Here is a 16,384-nt window from a genome sequence, read left to right on the forward strand (position 1 = left end):
CGTCACTGCCAAACACAGATGGAGCCTTGTCATCTTGTTCTCTCGCCACCGCCCTATAGATCGACCCACCCATGACCAATCTTGTCTCACCTCCAAAGATCATTGTCATCGCCTCTAGATCAACCCCCCCCCCTTTGAATTGATTTCTGTGCGGGTCGCAAATGAGGCCAATGGGCTCAGCCCCACTTGGGCTCACAACTAATTTGTTTGTAAGGCTGAATTTCCTACTATGGGTGATCCTACAACCAAGGACTCACTGAGATCACCTTTCTCCTTCTTGGCGACACAATCTTTCCTCCCAACTGCTCTCCGGACTCTCTTTTTCTCCCCTTTTTCTGACCAACCGTTCTTTCTTCTCCTTCCCTCTTATTTATAGTGCTCAGCTCAGGCGAGGGTCATTAATGCTTCTTATCTTTGTGCAACAGAGGGTCCAGTAGGATTTTCTCTAAATGGGAGGTTAGGTATGGGTGGCTTTGGGACTTGGTGCCCACATTTGTTGGCAGCTCGGCAGAGTCAGGGCGCGTTGAGTGCTACGGAAGGTCCAATTAGGGGGGTGGTAAGTGGGAGTCTAGGTCTGGGTGGCTTTGGGACTTGGTGCCCACATCAGGTCAGAGCGAGGTGCTGGCGTTTGGAGGGCCCTCTTTGAGCCGAACAAAGTTGAAGTGCCGTTCAATAAAAGTGCTCGGTAAAAATTATGCCGATCATAACTTACTAATGAAGCTCGGCACTCCCGAGCTGTGATAGCAAGGGTTGGGCCTTGGGGCGAAATGAGGATTGGGCCCAAAGACCGCGTGTTTTGGGACGGAGACTTGGGGTTGAGTAGGCCCAACACTTCGGGTGCCGCACAATTTCAACCAAATTTCTCGATCTACCTCTCTCTTTCCCTCAATCTCTCACTCTTTCTTCCTCCCTCTCTCAGTTTGATTGAGTTTGAGAGTTAATGGTTTTATTTTGATTTTTGTTTCGTTAAAAAGTTTATATATTGCAATTTTCTATTCTAAAATTTGTTTGGAAGTTGAGAAAATGTAAGAAACTAGTAGAAAATTTGCATTTTCAGAATGTTACCAAACACTTAAAAATATTTTCTAATACAATTTTCAAAATGCAACAAAATACTAGAAAATATTTTCCTTTCCCAAAAATATTTTATACTTGGAAAATAATTTACATGTTCCAAACATAGCCTTATATGAAAAATGCAAAGTGTGTGTATTAAGTGTGAGTAAATATGTAAAAAGAAATGCTAATGAGTGTCCTTAGGACACTGGTTAATAATCCATTTAATTTTTTTTTTTTTTATGAAAAATGAAAAAAAAAATTAATATTTTGACAACTTTTTTTTATTTCCTATAAAAGTGCTCTTAGCATTTTCAATATATAAAATGAGATTAAATTCTATAAGGACGTGGTGTAAAACCCATGTTTTACCTCTCTAATCCCAACATGACACATCATCTTATGACATATTTAAGAATAAACACAATCACACTTAATCAATTCTAATACCCATATATAAATCCAACCAAATTGGGAATCTATTGAGATGTTATTAGGCGTGGTAGGATGTATTGAATTTTAATAATTTTAAGTAAAATGCTAATGTGGTAATCATTTATTGGATGGTGTAAAACATAAGTTTTACACCCCATCCTTATAGAATTTAATCTCATATAAAATAGACGTTACTTTAGAAATATATTGCTTTAAAGTCTAAAGCGGTATAGGAATATAAAATAAAAGAAAAGAAAGAAAGAAAGAAAGAAAGAAAAAACAAATTGCTCTTCTCTTACATTTGTGGACTTCACGTAATAATCTGTCTGGAAAAAAAACAAAAACAAAAGGAGAAAAAAGAGGGAGGACTGCATAGTGCATACCATGTCTAATTGTCTATGGTCTAGATCTCTCAGCCAACTGGACTAGAACACCTTTGCGGATCAAATTTATTATTGGTCTAAAAATTAGAAAAATGAAGAAGCAAAAGCAAAAAATAGTGGTATGGTTTTTCTCACAATAGCAATAGCCAATAGGTACTTGATTGGTGTCTCTGCACGTCAACAAAAATCGTGATTATTCTTCCTTTATATAATCTGCCTTGGGGGTTATGTACAGGAATCATGTACTATTACCCACGTAACGTTAATGACAATTAAGGACAACATCATGTCATCTATTACTATTGCTATTGGAAACATAATCACCACAACTGTAATAACAACAAACATAGAATTTAAGGTCACCTTGTTGATGGAGACAACCACAGCTAAGGTACAATCACTTTGCCTTAGGTAGGTGCTGACTTTCACCTCTCTCTCTCAACCGTACATTTGATTTGAGTGGAGCAATACAAAAAATACAACCATTTTCTCAACATATACTAGAATAACATGTTTTTTTTTCTTTATTACGTAGGGCTCACATAGGAGAACCTTAACAAATACTTTATAGTATTTATTAATTTTTTATAATTTATTTAGTTTTTTGTTAAAAATTTTTTGTTTAAAGTGTGTAAAAATATACTTGTACTTTGAATTTTTTTAAAAAAAAATGATGAAATACGAAAAAAAAATAAAGTTTTAAAAAATTATACATAAAAACTAAAAACTAAAAACTAAAAATTGAAGCTAATGTCAAATAAGCTCTTAAGAGCATTTGCACTGGCACTTGGATATACCAAATGTAAACTCTAATTTACAATTCAGCCCAAAAGCAGCCCACAGTCAAACTGGCAAACATGGGATATGCCAAATTTTTTTGGCATAGTGCTACAATGAGATCGCAAATATAGGGTGGCACTGTAGCACCTTTTTCTATATCGCAAATTATTATTTTAATGTTATTGTAGCTACTTTTTAAAAATATATGATAGTACTGTAGCAACATTATATTATTTTAATGTGTAATATATTATTTTAATAAGTAGAATAGGAAAATAAAAGTTGGCAAGTTGGGTATATTATAAAATGGTATGAGAGAATTAATAAAGTAGTTTTTTGGAATAGTAAAATAGAATAGTTTGAAAATACTGGATTTGAATGCTCTAAAATCTACCAATGATATAATTTTGATTATGATAATAAGAAAAAGAAAGAAAAAGAAAAAAAAAACACTTATGAAAGAATTGCAAAAAAAAATTTGATCCATAAATTTGAGTCCAGTCAAGAAGGAAGTTATTCAGAGGTCATGGCTGAGAATTGGAAGGAAAGGCCAGAGGCAGAGAGTCTGCGAGGGAAAGCATTGTTATTATACGCTACATCATAGGCTAAGGGCATTCTATTTATTAGTTATATCTTGTGAAGGCTTTGTCTTTGAGGTCAGGTTAGCACCACTATTCAGTAGTACTGGACCCATTGAGATGATGATACATGTTTACTTTTGGACATATGTCACCATTTGACTGGATCCAGTGCACTGGATGCACGGACCTAAACCAAGTCCCTATCTTTGTCTCTTTGGATGACTTTTTATTAAAGCCTACAATCCAGCTGCCTGTTGCTATTTTGAAGAAAAGCTTCTACTTTGTGTCTCTGTCACTCAACTAGTCAGAACATCCAACCCACAGCTTCAAAAGAAATTGTAACTGTAGGTGCATTTGCTCTCAACCCTCAGTGGTGGAAATTCGGTTTACTAAAAGTAAAGAGTTCTAAAAAAAAAACCCTACTTTTACATCACCTTAAATAAAAACATGTGTTAAATAAATTATAACACCAATAGAATTATAAATATCTACATTCTTTTTTGGCAAATATGGTTTTTTTCTTCTTAGCAAAGTGAAGCTACCATTAAAAGTTTCAAATGTCCATAAAAGAGCGATGAAAATGAGCTAACTCCCACTCAAATCATAATTCAAGACATCATTTTTCATATAGGCCATTATGTTTTTTAGGAATTATCACAGAGCTAATGAAAATAGATAACTCCTTTCTGTAAGCTCCTCACGATTTATCTCCATAGTCTATCATATCATATGAGGCCGACAATTAAGCACACACAGAAGAAGCCATGCCACATTTTCTAACGAGCCCAATTATTCAACAGTTCATATTTATTGTCTCTACTCTCTAGTGCGCCCATTAGTACCGCAGGGCTTGAATTTCCTCAAGTACCCCATAAGCTGGATTTCATGCAAAGCACATAATTTCCAGCCGCTGTCTTTGTTTAATTTTTCTATTTAGCAAACACACACACATTTATAGGCCTTTTTTTTGTTTTATTTTTAATTGTGATAAAAACTGATTGGAAAAATAGCAAGTGCAAGTCGTACAGAGTACCAACATTTGTTTTTCAGCCTGTGCTTTTCTCACAACAAACATCAACTGCAACCTTGCCAATGGTTTTATAGTCCGATCGACACCATCCCATCCCTCAATTCCCATATCACAGGTTTGGCCCGCCTACCCCTCCCCTCCCTCCCCCCACCAAAAAAAAAAAAAAAAAAAACCATGCAACCTTCAACCATACAACATTGAGTGGGTACTTTATTAAGCAACAAACACTATTTGCAATTTCAACAGGCACTAACATTGTCATCAAGCTGCATGCATTGCAATTTAGTTCAGCAGCAACATAATAGGTCCTAAGGGCACTGAATATATAGGTATCGCATTAGAGTTATAAAAATAAAATAAAATAAAATAAATCTTGCAGAGTAAATTAAGTTAGGAAATCCTAGCATCAATTCACCACTCATTCGATAAATGTAAACGGTTTACACCACTGTAAGTTTGTAATCCACCCTGACAATATCCAAAGATAACTACCAAGCATTGCCAATTTACACGTTGATCTAATTTTCCTTTGGCTAAAGTAATGCCAGCAAATTTAACTAAATGCTTCTAGCTGTGGTTTCTGTAGCCTGTAGATTATGTAAAACTATATATGAAAGTATAATAATTCGCCAAGTAATTGACACTGCCCTTTTCTGAAAATTAAGCTGTTCACAGAGCCGCTCTTGAACAATCAATAGAAGTCATTTGGTTTGCCAATTTTAATGTTCTGCTCACCTAGGAACCCTGTTATAGCATTCTTCTGCCAGCTCTTGAAACTCCTGCAATAAAAAAGTAACATGAAGCAATCTAATGGGTGATGGAATAATTTCTACAAGAGACAGGGGAACCTAACAGATCATGTTTTATGCAATTATAGATGTACTAAAGTATATCTCATTAAAAAAAAATATATATATATATATATATAAGCATATAACATTTAGAGGATGAGAAATACACAAATATAAGCTTTATAAGTGACCACTAATAATCATCAAATTTAAATATCTGTCTAATAGACTTTCATGTAGAGGAACTGAGGGAGAAATACTCTGAAGTTCTGGGATTGGAATCCTCTCAACAATCAACAGTCCATAATATATACACTACAAGGTGTGTGTTCTCTTATTTTCTTCTTTTATGTACATTTTTTTGAGAGGTCCTGCATAAGTAGTGATACATCACCAGAAAAGTGGTGAAAACGATGCAAGCAATAGTAATTTAGCTGACACTGATTTCAATATGCAAATAAGACATAAAAATTCATAAATTGTGATTTACGTGTTCTAATAATGAGTTGATAACGTTAACTTTCAGTATGCAGCAACTACATTAAAGTTTCAAGCTTCTGATTATAGTTTTAGATCTCAGAAACCACCAAATGCAATTTTAGCACTACCAATACATCCAAACTCTCTATGGATAAACAAAAATATAATGCTTTCCATACAAAAACAAAAATTCTCAGTAATCTTACTTGTGATCAAGATGAGCTATAATTTCTCCACCAGGGAAAGCCAATTTTGTGGCCTCCAATGAAGCTTTAATTGATTCTTTCCAAGTCCCACCAATTTCTTTTGAATTTGTTTCTACTCTTGACAGGTTTGGGTCTTCCATTGGCAAGGAATATCCAGATAGTAGGTGGCCCACCCACACACCATCTTTCCTATAATTAAAAACAGTGAGACGGCTTATTGCTAGAATAGACAAAGCCTATTTCTCTATGCCAGCTGTCAACACATTCATCCAAAAGGCATAATAACAGGTAGACTAAATGAGTTCTCAAAAAACTAAGCCAAATAAAAAAAAGGGAAGAGTTCTCAGTAATAAAAATCATATTATGGTGCAAAATGATCAAACAAATTGAAGCAAATATTACTGTACCATCAAAACAAGAGCCAACGAAGATAAAAGTTGCTGGATGACTATAACTTACAGAACTATGTCCATATGCCGAGGTGCATAATGTCCACCACCTATCCCCAGAAGAACTTTGTTCTTGTCATTCTCCCTAGGACACCACAAAATTAAAAAAAAATTGATGTTATCGAAGTATCATCAATGAAAGAAGAATTTTGTCAACTGAGAGAATAACATCATCCATAAATCCTGTCATATTATCAATCTCTAAATAAGGAATGGGCAATTATAAGAAAATATGAAAATGACAACAAGACAAAGTGAAGTTAGAGAAGCATAATTCCCATTAAAGAGAACAAAGGCTCACCGCAAACATTAACCAAGTGAGCCATCACATTAATAAGAATGCATACAAAGTCACAAATGGAAAATCGTAAAACAGTACAGAAATAAAGGAAGGAATATGGGTATTAAACATTTTTTTTGATAAGTAAATATGGGTAGTAAACATGAATATGGGTATTAAACATGAAACTTGTCCACCATATAAAAGAGTGTAAACATTAAGCCCTTGTATCAAAAATTCTTTAAGAAATAGTGTAATGACAACTGCTACACTTATCACCATACCCGCTCCAGTTTCCCACAGCAGCCCCTCCTCCAAGTCCAAGTCCTTCCCAAATTAACTGCAAGCACCAGTTCATCAAAATTTTAGTAACAAGAAAAAACCGAAACACTATTATATCACTTCTTATAGCCTATTACCGTAATGCAGAATGAACAGATTTAACATAAATTTGAGAAATACGTGGTTAGGAATAAGTAAGGCAGAAGTATAAGGAAATACATCTAGTCATAAAAAATTTTAGTGCCTCATATTGGCAAAATTGGGTGGTTAAATTAACACATGAACTTTGATAATGACTAATAGTGATTAGAAATGCAAATCTCAGATAATAAAATAAGAGCCAAAACAAAGCGGGAAATTATTGTTTATCAGTAGCTGATGCTTCACTCAACTAGAGCAATAACTTGAGCTGCATCCTGCCTTTTCCAGTACTCCTCTGTACTACCTATATCAACCACAAGAAATAAATAAAACATAAAATATGAGTTTCAAACATGAACTCAAAAAAACAAAACAAATTATATGTATTATGGGGTTGGCAAAATCATAAAAATGTGCAGTACCATCTGACAACTAGCACTGATTAAAGATACATATTATCAGAAACTATACCATCCCACTACAAACATCCATACCATGTTATCAGATTTTTCTTAGATCATCAATATTCACTTTCAGAAAGGTCATTTGACAACAAAGTTTTAACATTGATAGGGAAAGTTGGACTAAGAATAGCGTTGATCAAGTACAATGGAGACCAATGGACTATGCATGTAGGAGTTTTCAAATTCACCTAAGAAGAAGAAGTTTTCCTTTTAAGCTTATTAAGTTTTCTTAGCTTATAACCATAACCAGGCTTTGCATTTGGAGCAAAACCCAGGAAAACAATTTTAACTGATCTATTACTTTGCAAAAAATTCGTAAACATGAAAATAACTTAAGAAAAGACACGATAGGAACAACAGTGAATTGAAATATAGTGAGTTGTACAATAAAGCAAACATTTCTACTAGAAGTAGAAAAAAACTGAGAGAGAGGAGACAAACCAATCTCAATGAACATAGTAGGCTTATTAGTGAGCGGTCCATGATGAGTACCCTCCAAAGTAATCTACATTTCAGTAACACACAAGTTTATTTTAGAAAGAGATCACTCACTCACAGACAGTGACAGACATAGAGAGAGCAGAACAATAGGAAAGAAGAGAAAGAGAAACCTCAAATTCAGGAACCAAATTATGAGAAAAAGCAATGTTCTTTAAGAGCCTGAGCCAAGGACCTATCCTGGGATTGGGTAGCGCCGCCCATCCAGGCTTCCCACCTTGTGGAGGAACATCACCTTCCTTCAAGTGAGGTACCCCTGCATCAGTTTCAGTTTCAAAGAGAGAGTTAAAAATGCCCAGATCGTACTTTATTTGTTTTTGTTCTTGATGTGTACCCAAGTGACACCCTTCTTCTTTTTAATATGTTTTTATTACCCAGATGGGAGATTAGTAAGAAAAGAAAACAAGTAGAGTGAGTACCAATGGGGTGAACGGTGAGCGCTGGGCGATTTGAAACGGCGGTGTGTTTGCTGAGGAAGATGATCTCATGGACAGACTCGCCGGTGAGCTGTTCCCAACGGAGGTCCAAGTTGTCCTCGTTCACTATGAAATTGTCATGTTGCAATACCCTCACTCCTTCATTGGTGAAGCTCTTAATGTTCTCCTCCTCCTATCATGTGAATATGAATATGAATATGATTGATTATATGACAAAACAAAGAAAGTAATAGAAATAGGAAGCTTAGCTAAGGTGTACCTGGAAGGAGGGGCCAGGGTGCCAGCCAGGCATGGCTAGAAGCGCTTTCGCTGGGTTTATGGATGCTGGGTCCGTAGTCGTCGCCACCACCAGTGTCACCATCTCTCTCTCTCTCTGTGTTTCTCTCAAAATTTGTGCAATTACAAGATGCGCACAGTACAGAACACTAATCATCAATTTTTGGGCAAATGTATATATTTAAGGGGAAAAAAAAACTGACGGCCGCATTTAGTTTTGGCGTTGGTGGGCGTTTGTATTCCCTTGTCTCGTCCCTTGTCCCTTATAGAAAAAAGAAAAAAGAAAAGAATGATAGGACGATGATGATGCTGCCCGGGATCGAACTGGAGACCTTTAGTGTGTAAGACTGACGTGATAACCACTACACCACAGCATCAAGTTTGTTTCTTTACTCTACAAACAATATCTCTCAAGCCTATCAAACCTTAGTAATAAAGTGGTATTATTAATTTATTCCTTCCAAAGCCTAACCGAGAGCAAAAGCAAAAGCAGAGAGATGTGTTTTTATGCGTTGTTTTTTACTTTAGAAGAAGAAACAGAGAATTGATGTATTACTCCTACTCGGCTGTAATCCACAGGCTTCGTTTCATGGCATCCAAACCCCACCACCTCCTCCCCCTACCAAACTGTATAATTACCCTCTCTCATTCCCTAGTAGTTGTGAGTAGTATTTCTTTCAATTAACTATCTTTATTTCTCAACAACAGCAGCAGCAGCAGCAGCAACAACAACAACAACCCTTGCAGCGAAGAGGGCAAGGACAATGACAACTGACTCTTCCTCTTCCTCTTCCTCACCCATCAAAGACGCTTTCACCAAATACACCCAATACCTCAACACCCTCGTACGTCTCTCTCTCTCTCTCTCTCTCTCTTCTCTTTACTACTGCTTTATTAATTTTTGTAAAACCCCTCATTGTCTAATGGACTGACATGCCCATTTCCATTGGGGGTTTTCAACTTCAATTTTTGTTAATATTATAATGGATACACACCTGCCCAACAATGGTTTCTCAGCTACACCTATATCTAACTTCTTTTATTCTACTCATATTTATTAACATTGCCTAAGTTAGTCTAAGATTAAGACTGTTATCAGATGGGGGGAAAAAAGTTCAGACTTTTCATGTCATAGCATTGGGTTTGTTGGTAAAGTCTAGTGGCACTCATCATTGTACTTTCTTATCCCCCATTATAAGAAGACGGGGCATTGTCTTTGAATGAGGAAGGGAGAGGAATAATGAATAAGGTTAGGTCCAAAGTTCCATCCTTTCATATATTGTTCTTGAAGGGAGTAATGCACTTTGAAGTAATGAAAGAAAATTAAGAAACTTGATTAATAGAGGGAGCACTATCTACAATTTACTAGTATTACTGGTTGGTATTGACTTTTGGGGAAATTTCTTCCTAGGGTGATTGAGTTGGTTGCAGAAACTTTTCACAGATTGTGGTTTTAGTGATTTGTCACTTACCTTCTACAAAAGTAGTAGGAGGAAACCTTTATGGAGGGGCTTGTACCTGGAATGGAATGCCTTTGCCAAGCAACAATTATATTGAGTTGAATTCTGCTGGTTCATGGTCTGTAGACTGTAGAGTTAGTATTGAATACTGTTATGATGTAGGGGGTGAAGGTCGAAACTGGAATGGAATGATTGAAGTAGTTTGACTTAAGGGTGGGAGTCAAACTCAAAGGGATTTAACTTTTCCCTTCCGTCTTCTCTTATCTTACCAAAGCAGTAGGAATAAACATTGTTCCAGAGGCCACTTGTATTGGAATTATGCCAAAGTGATGATTTTGCTAAGTTCATCACACAGAATGACAGCTGAACTCTGCCACTTCCACCTCTGATCTGGGGAAATTGGGGTTTGGGTTTGATATAGAAAGGGCTAGAAACAATTACAGTTTGCTAGTGGAAATTATCCGGAATAAAATTAAGAGTTTAATTGACTTATAATTTGTTCACAGATCTGATTTAATATAATCTTTAGATTGATGAGAGAGAGAAAGATTAAAGGGGCAAGTCAGAGTAATGGAGAGATGGTAAGGAAATCATATGATACCCTGAGCTGTCAATTCTCAACAATCTATCTACCACATACAGCCAGTTACCTTGGAGGTTTATTGGACCAAATAGTCTTACTGAATTGAGTAGGGGCCAAAAGACTAGCTTTGGGGGTACAATTGTGCATAATTCTTCTCTGAGCAGCCCATTACTACATCATCAGTTGAGCTGAACTATTCATTTTTTATAAGTAGAGAATTTATCTAGCCAACTCTAATTTCTTATTGTTATACCACTCAAATAAAAAATGTGGCTGGAATTATGATGATGCAAGGATCCAACAGTTAATGGTCATTTTGTGGTCATTGATGTGAATGTATGATGCAACCTGGATGCTAACCTGAAACTTACACATTTAGTTGCCTAGAAATCAATATATATATATATATATATCTTGTATGCCTAGAAATCAGAAAATTAACCATAATAAGGAGGCTTATGTGGCTGTATCATGAAGTTCTCCAACGGAGTTTTGCATTGGGATTTGAGTTTCATTAGAGCTATTCAAGATTGAGAATTGGAGTCTTTATCCATTTTCAAGGAAATAATTTATGGAGTTATGTTGAGGGGAGTTGGGGAGGATAAGATTTGCTGGATGCCTGCTAAGAAAAGGGGTTTTGAGGTTAGTTCATATTACCAGGTTTTGATTGGAAGTGGTGATCAATCATTCCCTTGGAAGTCTATCTAGAAGTCTAAGGTTCCATCTAAAGTTGCTTTATTTGTTTGGATTGCAGCATTGGGGAAGATTTTGACAATTGATAATTTACGGCTGCTGAAAATTTGGATTTTAGATTGGTGTTTTATGTGTAAAAGCAACGGAGAATTAGTAGATCACCTCCTTATCCATTGTTCTATTGCTATGGAATTGTGGCCTATGGTTTTCTCCTTATTTGGTATTCATTGGGTTATGCCAAATACGGTGGTTGACCTTTTAGCTTGTTGGCAAGGGAATTTTGGGCAACATTGGAATGGTGTTGTATGGATGTGGTGCATTTGGCGGAAAAGAAGAACCGGAGTTTTGAGGATTTTGAAAGGACAATTCCTGATCTTAAAATCTTCTGCTTCAAAACCTTATTGGATTGGTTCGTTGTAATGGGCAGTTATTCTATTTTTTTTTTCTTTGATGGATGCTTGTAATTTGTGTGTTTGATTGTTTCTTGTCCCTAGTGTATACTTCTTGTATACTTGGGTGACTCTTTTTTTGATATTCTAATAAAATTTTTTCATTACTTATCAAATATATATATATATATATATAGGGTTCAGCTTTGATCATCACAAAAGCAACTGTTAAAGATTTCAAAATTGAGGTTTGATGGCATCTTCCGCATGTTTGGTGACAAAAGACAAATTAGATTTGTCCGTGTGTGGTTTTGGTGGGTTTAAGAATTTGTACATCTTGGGTTTAAAACTTGGAAGAAGAGTAAGGTTCTGAAGAGAAAATATTTGATTCATGGTTGAAAAGAGTAGGAAAAGAAACATGATAGAACATTTTTAAAGATCCATAAACTATATAAGACTTACTTATTAATAAAAGAAAACCCATGGCCCATAACTATGGTCTATTCCCAACAATTGTAGAATTACTAAAATACCCTTGACTCTAGAATAACCAAAAAAAAAAAAAAACTACCATGGAAAGGCTTCCAAAGAGGATATTCTTTCCCTGACCGTGCTATGGTTGCATCATCATTTGGGATTGTCCAGAAGATTCACTTATTTCAGCTATTAGCTAAAGATGTTGGGGCTTTCCATTTGTAATACTTATTGCTCATGCATCATCTACTTTACTTTTCTGTAATATTACTTGAAATCTTTATTTGTTGATCCAATTTATGCAGTCTTATCCTTGATTGTCCGCCACACATTGTGTGCCAAATATTTGGGTTGTCAATTTATGTGTAAACAGCATGAGGAAGTGAACAATGTGGGAGTTGTAGGGTAAACATTGTATGGTAGATCATTGTTGCCAAGCACTTATCCTAACTTTTAGCTGCTTGATTAGGCACTGTGCTTAATAACTGTTTGAGTGGATGTGGATATTCCATTAAGTTGTATATGTGCATCAGGTGTACTAGGCTTGTGCCTCTTCTAGCAATTTTAGCGAAATTAAAAAATAAAAAATTGTGAGAAGCTGGATCACTCTACAAGATGTGGATACATTCTGCAGCATAAACACTTCTTCTAGATTATTGGATAATAAAAATTACTGCCATTTGATGTTTGATACAATTTATTGGCACTGCTCGTTATATTAACTATTAATTAAATCATATTGTTTTTGTAGAATGAGAAACGTGAAAGAGTTGTGAAAGCAAGTCGTGACATCACCATCAACAGCAAAAAGGTCATATTTCAAGTGCACAGGTAACAAGTTCATTTTTTTTTCTTTCTTTTTTGTGTTTTTTTTTTTTTTTTTTGGGGGGGGGGGGGGGGAGAGGGAGAGGGGGTTCAAATTCCAAGTGAGACATCTTGCCTCTTTAGTGTTGCATGCTTTAATTTGTTTCCGATATGCCTTCCTTCTGATTACTTGCATGTATGTCTTTTCCTAATAACAACAAATGGTTGTATTGCTTAGCCCAGGAGAAAGAAGGGATCTGTTGTTTCATTTCTTACTATCTTTCTGGGTTTGGTTTGTTCTTACAGTTTGTTCCGTACAACTTTTAGTAGTTATATACCTGATCTAAGTGATGTGGCAATTTATCCTTACATTAGGTCTTCACTTATCTTGTTGGCATTCACTAACATGTTCGTGTTATAATTTCATATTAAACAGAATCAGTAAACACAACAGAGAAGAAGTTTTGGAGAAGGCAGAAAAGGACTTGAAAGCTGTGACAGATCAGTATATTTCTCGACTTGTGAAAGAACTGCATGGGACTGATTTCTGGAAGCTAAGACGAGCGTACTCACCTGGGGTAGCCTCTTTGTGTCCTAACCTATGACGGCCTGAAATATATAACTAAGTTGAATAATTTATGCATGGCTGGTTGCAGGTACAAGAGTACATTGAAGCTGCAACATTCTGTAGCTTTTGCAAAAGTGGGAATCTTTTGACTCTTGATGAGATAAATGCAACTTTGTTATCTCTTAGTGATCCATCTCTTGAGCCTTTGCAAATTAATGTCCTCGACTATCTCTTGGGGGTAATGGCCTCAGTTTTATGCTATTTTAACTATTTGTTTTTCTGGAAATGAGAAACTGATGATGGTTCTATGTCTGAGCGGGACATCAATGGTGCAATGGGACATATGAAAAGATCCACGATGATGTATTCTTTGAAGATGTAGTTAATTCCTTGTGATAATTAAAGTTGTCAAATTGATCTATTTGACTTATAAATAATTAGAAATAAAATTGAAAAAAAGAGAGCTAACAGTCAAAAGATTGCCCACTTTTTCTTTTTTCCTTTTTTGAGAACGAAATGCTCATTGTTCTTGTACAGCTTGCGGACTTGACTGGAGAGCTGATGCGGTTGGCAATTGGCCGAATATCAGAAGGTGAACTTGAATTTGCTGAGAAGATATGCAGGTTTGTACGTGATATCTACAGGGAGCTGACTCTTCTTGTGCCACACATGGATGATAGTTATGATATGAAGACAAAGATGGATACAATGCTCCAAAGTGTGATGAAAATAGAGAATGGTAAATTTTTAACAAATTTCTTGCCTAAAGTTGTAAGCATGACCGATTATATTTCATATATATGTTCATATTCATCCTCTAGAGAATTAATAATGGAAGTGACTTAGTAAATAAAAACAAATAGTTAAAGTTTTTAAGACACGAATCTTCATAATGCTGATATGGATTTAGAACAGAGTTCTTGACAGATTGGAAGTTTTGAAAAAAAGTTATCAATTGGGAGTATACTTATGAATTCTGTTTTTAGACATGATCACCATATATATATGCATCATTGCTCCTCGGCAGTGTGCTTCTGTGTGTGGATGCATCAGCACTTGTTAGGCTGATTAAAAAAAGAGGAGAGGGGTGGAGGGGGTGGCAATCACAGTGCACAAGGCTACTGCTTCTGTGGGGTTTGGGTGAGGTGCACTGCCTATGAATAAGCTTTGAACAAAAAAGGAGCTTTGATTGTGTTTGAGCTCCCAATGTTTGGGAGAGGTTTCTTAAGTTTATGCCCATGTATGCCATCTACACATTGCTTTCCTTAAAGTTTCTTAGAGTGAAGAATGGTGTGATGGTTATGTAGCATGTATGATAAATTACCATGATTTTGTCCCCAAAAAAAAAAAAAAAAAATCAGACTTTATGGGATTGGACCTGTGACTTTAGAACATTGGCAAGAAATCAACAATGTTGATTGTGTGGCTTTGTTTTGACTTTTGAGCCCGTCTCTACTTTTTACTATTATTTGTAAACTTGAATTTTTTTAAATGGAAATGTTCTAAACGGTGAACAACTCAACTGTAGGATCTTTTTGGGTTATTAAAAAAATTATAATATCAGCTTTAATCTTGCTTGCAAATGGTTAATTGTATAAGATTTTGTCTGAATCATACAAAATTCCACTTTACTGGTTTTCGTGTTTAACTTGTGTTGTTTTTGTAGCATGCTTTAGTGTTCATGTGAGAGGATCAGAGTACATTCCACTACTTGGATCCAGTGATCCAAGTTCCTTCTTATTGGGGGTGCCTGATATTGAACTATGAAGTAATTTCAGCTTCTCCTTACCTCTTTCTCTGTATTATTTTTTTGGTGCATGATATTTTCACTTAATTTTTCCTTTCTATTGTAGTTTCCCCTGTCTAAAGAGGAAAAGATTTTCTTCCAACCAGAAATTGATCAAGGAACCTGACTACATGTCCATATGCCGCTGATTTCATCAATTCTCCCTTTTGTAGTTACAATACAAGAGGAGGAAAAAGGCTTTGCTTTATTGCTTGAACTAATGAGTTCCTTGGCTTTGCTCAGTAGAGATAATTGTCTTACTTTTCTCTCATGAATAAATGGCAGATTTGGAGAAATTCAATTTGCCATTACCCTTTCATATGCAGTACTAATGTGCCTTGTGTTGTTACACCATTTGTTCGGAGGGAATGGGAGAGGAGGAAAAGGGAGGGGATTGGATTGACAAATTGTTAGGTAGAAAAAGAGTAGGGAGAGGGGGTGGTCTAATGGGAATCCAATGAACCTTTAGTTCTAATGGTACTTTTTAGTTTTTACTCCTGTAACAAGGGGATTAAGGATAATGTTGTGGATTCATGATTTACAAGAGTCGTGTATAACTTAAAATTAGCATAGTTGTGTAAAATTCTAATTTTATTTTCATTATTTAAACTATTACTTTCATTATTTTCATTATTTAAACTATTACTTAAGGTCTAAAGGTAAAATAACAAGGTTGTGTTTGGAAACTTGAATTTGCATGTATTTTGATTTGGATTTTAAATCAATAGAATTTTTTTTTCTTGATAATAAGAAATCAATACATTTGAAATGCCTTAATTTCAAATTCAATGATTTTAAATATTATTTCAAAACTATGGATTTTAAAGGTTTAAAATTTTTGGTGGATTTCATCAAATCCAAATATTTGATCTTTTAAAATTATCTAAACAATATAAAATGATTTTAATCACTCAAATCCAATCCATATACCCAAGTACATACAACAAATTCATTTTTCGATCATTTATCTTTTCTTCTATTTTAATCAACGTGAAAGAAAGGTGGACTTCTTCCTAGGGTACTTACCTTTCTTCCTTTCCTCTCCATCCCTCCTATCA

General features: G+C 35.4%; 2 protein-coding genes and 1 non-coding gene across 4 annotated transcripts; 1 reads left to right on the forward strand and 2 right to left on the reverse strand.

Moving 5' to 3' along the window:
- Positions 1–4,666: 4,666 nt before the first annotated feature.
- Positions 4,667–8,822, reverse strand: LOC112028751 (D-aminoacyl-tRNA deacylase). Its single transcript, XM_024061441.2, has 9 exons — positions 8,553–8,822; positions 8,276–8,465; positions 7,970–8,112; positions 7,800–7,863; positions 7,146–7,198; positions 6,756–6,811; positions 6,202–6,276; positions 5,743–5,931; positions 4,667–5,044 (listed from the first exon to the last, which is right to left on the reverse strand). Exons 1-9 carry the CDS (start codon positions 8,724–8,726, stop codon positions 4,957–4,959), a joined length of 1,032 nt encoding a protein of 343 aa, XP_023917209.1. The 5' UTR covers positions 8,727–8,822; the 3' UTR covers positions 4,667–4,956.
- Positions 8,823–8,873: 51 nt separating this feature from the next.
- On the reverse strand, positions 8,874–8,946 carry TRNAV-UAC (transfer RNA valine (anticodon UAC)). The gene has a single exon. It is a non-coding gene; the product is annotated as a tRNA-Val (tRNA).
- Positions 8,947–9,032: 86 nt separating this feature from the next.
- Positions 9,033–15,950, forward strand: LOC112028775 (uncharacterized). 2 transcript variants are annotated; one of them, XM_065759916.1, is made up of 8 exons: positions 9,033–9,198; positions 9,278–9,414; positions 12,920–12,999; positions 13,409–13,550; positions 13,629–13,778; positions 14,078–14,279; positions 15,207–15,308; positions 15,394–15,950. In XM_065759916.1, the coding sequence occupies exons 1-7, from the start codon at positions 9,117–9,119 to the stop codon at positions 15,305–15,307; spliced, it is 894 nt and encodes a 297-aa protein (XP_065615988.1). In that variant the 5' UTR covers positions 9,033–9,116; the 3' UTR covers position 15,308; positions 15,394–15,950. The 2 variants fall into 2 exon arrangements, with proteins under 2 accessions (XP_065615988.1, XP_065615989.1); XM_065759917.1 differs by having other exon boundaries at positions 9,281–9,414.
- Positions 15,951–16,384: the final 434 nt, after the last annotated feature.

Source organism: Quercus suber, unplaced genomic scaffold (assembly GCF_002906115.3).
Source record: "Quercus suber isolate HL8 unplaced genomic scaffold, Cork oak 2.0 scaffold_346, whole genome shotgun sequence".
NCBI lineage: Eukaryota > Viridiplantae > Streptophyta > Magnoliopsida > Fagales > Fagaceae > Quercus > Quercus suber.